This window comes from Elephantulus edwardii, unplaced genomic scaffold (assembly GCF_000299155.1).
Source record: "Elephantulus edwardii isolate Elephantulus edwardi_28Jun2011 unplaced genomic scaffold, EleEdw1.0 scaffold00412, whole genome shotgun sequence".
In the NCBI taxonomy this organism is placed as follows: domain Eukaryota; kingdom Metazoa; phylum Chordata; class Mammalia; order Macroscelidea; family Macroscelididae; genus Elephantulus; species Elephantulus edwardii.
The window spans coordinates 1,064,420-1,074,097 of NW_006400162.1; the positions used below are offsets into that span (position 1 = coordinate 1,064,420).

General features: G+C 39.1%; 1 protein-coding gene across 1 annotated transcript in view; it reads left to right on the forward strand.

Annotated features, from left to right (window-relative positions):
* The window catches only part of WDR64 (WD repeat domain 64), a 195,162-nt gene that overhangs the window by 56,076 nt on the left and 129,408 nt on the right, over positions 1-9,678 (forward strand). Inside the window, exon 8 of the mRNA XM_006902445.1 lies at positions 4,912-4,991. Coding sequence (XP_006902507.1) covers positions 4,912-4,991 — 80 coding nt within the window. The remainder of the gene's footprint in view (positions 1-4,911; positions 4,992-9,678) is intronic.

Below are 9,678 nucleotides of genomic sequence, written 5' to 3' on the forward strand. Positions count from 1 at the left end.
TTCCCTGCTTTCAGCTAAGATCCATCTAACATCAGCTACAATATCCCTAGTACCACGACCCCTTCTAAACCCAGCCTGGACTTCTGGTAATTCTCTGCTGATGTGCTTTTCCAGTAGTTATTATTAATTGCTGTCAAATATTAATCTATAATCAATAGATTTGAACCCTGTCCAATCTTGCACCAACCTCACCATCTCTGACACTCTAGAGCCCATTGCTGCAGTCACTGTGTTAATCCATCTGGTTGAGCATCTTCCTCTCCTTTGCTGTCTCTCCACCTTTCCAAGCATGATGTCCTTTTTTGAGGAGACAATAGTAAACCTATACAAATAATGAAGATAAGCTTAGCATCTGGAAGTATTTTATTCAACAAATGTTTATGAAATGACTACGTATTAAGCATTTTGAACATCACCTAAAAGTTTAAGACATGACATCGCTTCCATATTCTTAAAATGCAAATAGAAAGACAAGAAATGCAGGCCTGGAATTGGTAGTATGTTGAAGACAGCTCGTTATAAATTCATTGTAGGCAACTCTTAAACATTCACGAATTTTGCTAAATATAGCCACAATTTAAAATTGTTTTGTTGTTGTTATGTGTCTTTGAGTCCCTTGCAACTGATAGCGACCCTATGTATAAGAGCCCTAAACCCTGCTCTGTACTGTGCCATCCTCACTGTCTCGGACACATCTTCTCCCATTACCCCAATCACTGAATCGATCCATCTCATCGAGGGTCTTCTCTTGTGCTGTCCCTCCACCCTCCAAAACATGGTGTCCCTCTCCAAGGACTGGTCCCTCCTTGCAACATGCCCAAAGTATATCTGTCGAAGCATCAGAATCCTTGCCTCCAAGGAACAGCCCAGTTTCACCCATTCCAGAACAAACCTGTTTGTCTTCCTAGCAGACCATGGTATATTCAGTACTCTTCTCCAGCACCACAGCTGAAAGGCATCAATTCTCTTTCTATCATCCCTAGTCACTGTCCAGCTCTCTGATGCATAGCACCCAATTGTGAAGACTATAGCCAGGATCAGGTGCACCTTAGTCTCCAGCCTGATGTTGTTGCTCTTTAGTACTCTGGAGAGGTCCCTGATAGCTGACTTTCTCAATGCAATTCATCTCTTGATTTCCTGGCTGCTGGTACCAAGAGTGTTGATGGTGGAGCCAAGCAAACTAAAACTGTTAAATATCTCAATCTCTTCACCCCCCATAATGATGCTGCCAATTGTCAATTGGTGAGAATCTTTGTTTTCTTGATATTGAGCTTCAATCCATATTGAAGGCTGCAGTCCTTGACCTTCTGCAGCAATCACTTCAGGTCCTCCTCAGTTTCAGCAAGCAGGGTTGTGCCATCTGCATAACACAGGTTGTTGATGATTCTTCCACCAATCCTGATGCCACATTCCTCCTCATACAGCCCAGCATCCAAGTGATCTGTTCTGCATATAGATTGAAAAGGTATGGAGACAGAATACATCCCTGGCAGATATCCTTCCCAATTTCAAAACATGTAGTGTCTCCTTGCTCTGTTCTGATGACGGCCCCTTGGTTCAAGTATAGGTTTCACATAAGTACAATCAAGTGTTCTGGGATTCTCATTCTTCTCAGAGTCAGCCATAGCTTGTTGTGATCCACACAGTCAAAAGCCTTTGCATAGTCAATGAAGCACAGATAGGCATTCCTCTGGTACTCTCTGGTTTCTGTGAAGATCCATCTAACATTAGCTATAATATCCCTTGTATCATGATCTCTTCTAAACCCAGCCTACTCATCTGGCAGTTCTCTGCTGATGTGTTGCTCCAGTCATTTTTTGGATAATTTTCAGCAGAATCTTTCTTGCATGTGATATTAATTATACTTTTCAATAGTTTGTGCATTCTGTCAGGTCGTCTTTCTTTGAAATGGGAACAAATATCGATCTCTTTCAGTCAGTTGGCCAGTTGAAATCCTTCAGATTTCTTGGCACAACTTAGTGAGCACATACATCCAGGGCAGCATCTCAGCATCTGTTTGTTGAAATATGTCAATTGGTATGCTGTCAAGTCCTGGAGCCTAATTTTTTGCCAATTCTTTCAGAGCAATTTTAATAACTTCCTCCTTCATCATCATAGGTTTTTGCTCATACATTGTTTCATGAAATTCTTCTGTGTCAGCCAATTCCATCTGGTACAGTGACTCTGTACTCCTTCCATCTTCTTTTAATGCTTCCTGGATCATTTAACATTCTGCCCAAATCATCCTTAAGTATTGTCACTCGTGGCTTGAATTTGTTCTTCAATCCCTTCAGCTTAAGCAATGCTGAGCAAATTCGGCCCTTTTGATTTCCTGACTTCAGCTCTTTGCACATTTCATTATAATATCTTGTTTTGTCATTCCAAGCTGCCCTTTGAAATTTTCTGTTCAGCTCTTTAATTTCTTGATTTCTTCCTTTAGCTTTGGCTTCTCAGTGCTCTACTGCAATATTCAGAGTCCCATCTGACATTCATCTTGTGTTTTTTCTTCCTCTTCAGCCTTTATAATGATCTTTTGCATTCTTCATGGATGATATTCTTGATATCCTCCCACAGTTCACTTGGTCTATGCTTATTGGTGCTCAAGGCCTCTCACCTGTTCCTGAGATGGTTTTGAAATTTGAGTGGGAGAGATGTAAGGTCAAATTTTGGTTCCTGTAGATTTGATTTTCTTTTCTTCAACTTCAGCTTGAACTTGCATATGAGTAGTTGGTAGTCTCTTCCACAATCAGCACCTGGTCTAGATTTCAAAGCTGATATTTAGCTTCTCCAGTGATTTTTTCCACAGATGTAATTTATTTGATTCTTATTCATACCATCAGGTGAAATCCATGTGAATAGCCTGTGTTTGTGTTTCTTATAAAATATATTTGCAATGAATAAATCATTGAGTGCCCAGAATTCTATTATTCTATCTCCAGTCTCATTTCTGCCACCAAGTCCATGTTTTCCAGCTACTGATCCTTCTTCCCTATTCCCAACTTTTGCATTCCAGTCACCTATTAGTATCAATGCAGGCTGAGTGCATGTTTGACCGATTTCTGACATAAGTAAAAAAAAAAGAAATCAAATTAATAACAATGACAATAGATACTAAAAGCTCATCACTTCCGATTTATTTCTAACAGTCTTTGCTGACAGTACTGTGCTGCTCATGGTAGCAGCCGTAAAGAAATCAGATGATTGTACCATGAAAATCTGATGTCAAGGACCTCATTAACGTGCTAAGTAGCAAGGATATCAGTGTAAAGCTTCAGGTGTGCCTGATCTAAGCCATAGTATTTGCTTCCTATGCATCTAAAAGTTGGACAATGTATAAAGATAACCAAAAAATGAATTGATGGCTTTGAATTGGGTTAAAAAGAGTATTGACCCACTTAACATCCTTTCCAGATTAAAACAGGGAAGATATATCTCTTCTCATCATGACTGCAAACACATCACCCTAGAGTCTAGAGTGGGAGATAGGACTTCTGGAAAGAAAGAAAGAAAGAAAGAAAGAAAGAAAGAAAGAAAGAAAGAAAGAAAGAAAGAAAGAAAGAAAGAAAGAAAGAAAGAAAGAAAGAAACCAGGAACAAATAATAATAGCTTTTTTTTGGGGGGGTGGGTCGAAGGCTGAAGTGATGTAAAAACATATTTTTTCCAAGTATTTAGCAACATAATCTTGTATAATTTTTAAAATACATCTTATTAGGTAGGTCTATTGCATTAAAGAAAATTATATGCTTTTAAAACCAATTTTAATAGTATATATAGTAAGGTTCAATCTTTGATTGAAAATGAAAATCCTAGGCCAGGTGATGATGATAATACTATATGGTTATATAATGTGTACGTTAATGTTGACCACTTATACAAAACATTATTGAATAGTTACAGAATCCTATTACAGTTGCCAGTATCAAGAAGGATAAGTATGGGTTCAGAGAAGACGGGTTTTCTGTATATGTGCATAGACTCAGAGCCCTTAATTGGTCATTGTATAATGCAACATGTAAAACTAGATGCAGAAACAGAAATCATGCTAATGATCTCCGGATATTGGTTAGAAAAATTGTATAAGAAGTTCATTTCTGAGTAAGGAGAGGAAATATTGCCATATGCAGACACTGGCCTCAAATGTTTCGTAGCAGTAGGTAAATATTTTGGTATAGCCATGATGTAGAAAAGTCATGTAACCATTGATGCTATCTTGTCCATTGATAGTTATTGTGGAGCTAAAAGATCTTAAATCTGATTGCCTATTTGGAAGCAAGAGTGGCATCCACTTCCTAAATAACATGCCTCTGGAAACTCTATGAAGTTTGATAAATGTCAATGGTTGTAGAGGGACTTCAGGCCTTTTGTTCATGGGGTCACTTATGACTTGTACTCGACTCGAAAGCAATCAACAACAACAACAATGCTAATATAAGGGAACTCTGGTGGCCTAGTGGCAGGAAGCTGTGCTGCAATCCTCAAGGCATGAAGTTCAAAGCTGCTCTGTGGAGGAGCAATGGACAATCTCTTCCCATGTGATTAACTGCCTCTGAAACCATGCTGGAGGGTCAGCTATGGGTCGGTTCCGACTCAATGATATGCAACAACAACAATGACATGCTAATAAGATCATATTATGGATCAAATAGACTTTTTAAAAATAATTTTAATGAATATTTACAGAGAATTTGGATTTCCACTCATTCATTGCTGCACTTCTCTACCTGTCCAGCCCTCACCCCCCGCCCCCCTCAAATAGACTTTTGTGGATCAGGACTTAATCATTACTTCAAAAATTTTCTTTAGACTTAAATAACCAATTTAGAAACTAATTTCTTGAACACTGTTTATAATTAGGATTAAATTTATAAAGGAAGAATATTCAGCTTTTACATGAAATTTGTATTTTTCCAGGCCTGTCAGAGAGTTTTCCATGCCAAGAGGAGCAAACACTTTTTGTTACTGCACAAAAGCAAACGTGATCGTTACTGGGGGTAAGCGCATGCATTGTCGTTTTTCTTTTCTTTTTTTTTTCTTTTCCGTTTTCTAATTTATTTGATTAGTGTTCGTATCTGAAAAACCATTATAAATACATTATTTAGGAGGGCAGTAAACTATTTTCTTGCTCTGAAAAAATAATATTCCTCCTCACATTTTGAGACCTCTTAGAACGCTTTTATAAAAGAGATGCAAGGAGAGCGCTGACAGCTGGGTGTGAACATTGTCGTTTTTCTGCCTTGCAAACAGCGCTCTCCTGGATTAGTGTGTTGATTTAAATAAAGTTCTAGAATTTACTCCTGTGGTAAACCTTTTGCTAGTTGCTGTCCAGTTGACTCAAATTCACGGCAACAACAGGTCTATCAGAGTAGAACGGTGCTCTCCATCTTTCTTTCAGGGCATCTCAGGGCAGAGCGAACATCCAGCTTTTTAGTTAACAACTGAGCATATTAACCAGTTTTACCAGCAAGGGACTCTGGGTCAAACTTTAGAAAATTGAAAAATTTGTTTAAAGTCAAATATCTCAGTATTTTTCTCTGTAATTTCTGGATTTGATTACATACTTAGAAAGGCTTTTCTCATCCCCCAAAATATGGGAAAGAAATGATCTTGTATTTTTTTTGGAACCTTGAGTTCAAAATAAGAAGACAAAGATGTCCTTCAGGCACTGACTAAAGGATGACACTGAATAAAAATATAAAATAAGGAGGCAGATGAAAGACACAACCATGTGGAGCACAGTACAGCCATTTGAACAGCTATCTCCAAACATGGGGCTTGGAACTGTGGAGAGGTCCACATCAGCAGCAAGTTGAAGGTGTGATCTTCCTTGTCCTCCCGAATGTCAGGAGAGTGACTCCCTCCCAGCCCTAGGTGGTTGGAAGTGTTCCCTGAGGCATTTTGTATCTAGCATGAAGACAGCATGTAACTGAGTATAGAGACTGGGAGCCAGTGGCCTGTGCTGTGTCTAGGCTGCAGTCAGCCCCTGGATGAGTGTGCACCACCTCTGACTGACCATGTCTCCAACTGAACACCTTTGTTCAGAACACATCATGGCCACATTTGGAGCAGTGCATACTCTGTGGAGGGTCATCCTTGGACATTTCAGAGACTATATCCTTACACTAGCCATCTCTGACATACCCTGCCTGCAATCTTCCTAGACTGGCAAAGACACCGTCTCTAGTCAGGAAGACTATCTGAGGAGAGCAGATTCTCTGTGCCCCATCATAATGCCTCCTATACCACAAGATGTATTACCTGGGACCGGGCTCACATCTCAAGACCTCAACCACCTCCTCTCAGACAAGCAGAAACTCTGACCTGACTGGGAACCTCCACTCCAACATTCTACTAGATTAGGAGACACTGCCCTCGGCCAGAAATGTCACCTCAATCCCCTACACGGTGACAAATCACCAACCAGATGCCCAGCCCAGCCCCCTCCAAGGTCTCTTCTTCACTCTCCGATTTTTTTCTTTTTGTTTGTTTGCTTGTTTTATGTTTTACTTTTGTGTATTTTATAGTTTTTTTTCTATGTTCTGCTTTGTTAATCTCTGTAGATGTTTTTTCCTTTCCTTGGCTGGACTTTTTTCTCTGTGTGCCTCCTTTTCTCTTTCCTCTTTTATTTTTGCCATTTTTATGATTCTCCTATGTTTTGTACCCCTCTTAGTTTTGGTTTTTCAATTCTCATTTACTGTCTGATCTGTCTTTTCTTTTGGGGGTTTTTGCTATTGTTATGTTTCTTTTTCTCCTTGTCTCACCTGACAAGACATCACCAGTATCTAGGCACACACAGGCCTCCTGTAGCTAAGCCCATTGGGCTCATTGAACCAAGCTCACCTGATCAAGAAGACTGTAACTGCTGCTCACATAGAGAGATTGGTGGCATAGTGGTAAGAAGCTGCACTGTAGGCCCAAAGGCGCGCAGTTCAAATTCACCAGCTGTGTAAAATCAGTGAACAGAGAACAGAGCACACACATCAACATCCTCTATCACATCTTCCAGAAGACAAGCAAAGGAACACACTCACAGACATCAATCAGACAATACCACCACAGTTACCTGGAGGCAGCATATAACTTTAAATCAGCTCCCTCAAAAAGAAAAAGAAAAAAAGTAAGATGGAGGTGGGGAAAGGGCTCAAAATACAAAACCAGAAAAGCTTCCAGAGGAAGAAAAGTTACTAGAACTGCCTAATAAGGAATTCAGAAGAATGGCATTTAAATGTCTCCAGTAGATTGAGAAAAAAATTTAGGCCACCACAGACAAAATCCAGGAAAACAGACAAAACTCAAGTGGCCAGTTTAAGACCTATGTTATCTGCAGGACCATCCAACTATGTTGCTCAGCTGGTCAAAGCCAACAACATCATTTCAAAGAACTGAGAGTCCTGGATTTTTGTTGTTCTTGTTATTAGATGCCATTCAGTCGAGTACAACTCATGGTGACCCTATGAAAAACAGGTCTCAATCTTGATAGTATATGTGAGACCAAATTCCAGAATAGCAAGTTGTTGTTGTTGTTGTTATTGTTGTTGTTAGGTGTTGCTGAGTCATGTATGACTCATAGCAACTGTATGAATAACCAATCCACCCTGCTCTATCCTGTGCCATCCTCGCCATCTTTGACACACTCAAGCCTATTACTGCAGTCACTGTGTCAACCCACTTGCTTGAGGTTCTTCCTTTCCTTCACCATCCCTCCACCTTTCCAAGCATGATAACCTTCTCCACGAATTGCCTCTCCTAGAAACGTGTCCAAAGTATGTACCAGTGAGCACTCTGGCTGCATCTTCTCCAAGACTTACTTATTTTTTTCTTTTGGCAGCACTCTTCTCCAACATTATAATTCAAAGTCCCTTCTTCTGCCATCCTTATTCATTATCCAGCTCTCAGATACAGAGCAAGAGACTGAAAAAGACCATGTCTTGATCCAGGCACACCTTAATCCTCAAACTAACATCATTGCTCCTCAATAATTTGGAGAGGTCCCTGACTACAGACTTTCCCAGTACACTACGTCTCCTGATCTCCTGGCTAGTGGTTGCAGACATATTGATTATTAATCCAAGTAATAAGATGGTCTCTGTCCTTTCTCTATCCATCATGATAGTGCCTATTGTGTCTGGTGGTGAGGATTTTGTTTCCTTGATGTTGAGATGTAATCTATATTGATGTCTGCAGTCTTTAACCTTCTGCGGCAAGTCTTTCAAGTCCTCCTCACTTTCAGCAAGCAAAGTTGTGTCATCTGCATAATGAAAGAAATTCCTCCTACAAAAGTAGAAATTCCTGAAGATTTTCTGGAAGAAAACTTCCCAAGTATTATGAAAATGAGAAAATGTGCATTCCAGAAACTGTGACCCTCACACAGCATAGGCAGACCCTAAAAGAAAAAACAAAGAAAAATCAAAATCAAATGTTCCAAAATTAAAAACAAAGAAAGAACACTGAAAACAGCTCAGGAAAAATGAAGAGTTACCTACAAAGGAGAAAAAAATAACACTGTGGACAATGAATACAGCCTTGACACACACCTTTCTTAATATTAATTCGCAAAGTGTTCCCTTGCTCCATTAAGACAAAAGATTTTTTTTACAAATTCAGCTTGGATTTCTGACAATTCTGTGTCGATGTACTGCTCTAGTCATTTTAAAATAATCTTCAGCAAGATTTTATTTGCATGCTGGATTAATGGTATTGTGTGGTGATAGCTACATTTTACTGGATCACCCCTTTGGGATATCTACAGTCTACCAGATCACCTTTTGGGGAACGGGAACAAATATGGATCTCTTCCAATCAATTGCCCAGGTAAATTAGCACAACCTAGTGAGCACATCCACGGCTGTATCATTTTGTTGAAACATGTCAATAGTTGTCACATCAATTCCTGAGGGCTTATTTTTGGCCAATGTCTTCAGTGTACCTTGAACTTCTTCCTTCCTTACCATTAGGGTTTCTTTCTAATTAATAAACACATTTTATATTAGTTTGTTTACAAAGTTTATATACATTGTATTCACACTATCTTTTATTCACATCGTGTTTCATACAATCATTCCAACTTACTGTATTTTATAAAATTAATCAACATTGAGCTATGCCCAGCACTGCCCTATCTTTCCTGATCCCACCAGATCTTTACCATTTCCTTTACTCACTTCTGCCCCATCATCAAATCTGTGACCCTACGATTTTCCCTCTGCCCATCCTCACCCCTCTGCTCCTACCCTTCCGCCTTTGGATCCTCATACACATTTTACTAGTAATCTTTCTATTTACGCAATAACGATATAACACAGTATTTGTCGTTAAGGGACTTAGTTCATTTAGTATAATGCTCTCCAGTCCCTCCCAAGTTGTGTAGTAATTTTCAAAATCATTGCTCCTGAGTGCTGCCAAGTATTCCATAGCATTAATTTTTGATCACATGTTAATTCCTGAAATGGTTCTGTGTCAGTCAATTTTTTTGGTACAGTATCTATGTATATTCCTTATATCTTCTTTATTCTTTTTATGCTACTTGAGTCATTCAAGATTTTATCCATAGCACTTTTTAGTATTGCAACTTGAGGCTTAAACTTATTCTTCAATTCTTTCAGCTTAAGAAATGTTAAGGAAGTTCTTCCTTTTTTCCTTTCTAATCCCAGTTCTTTAACCTCATATATATTAAATTACAAT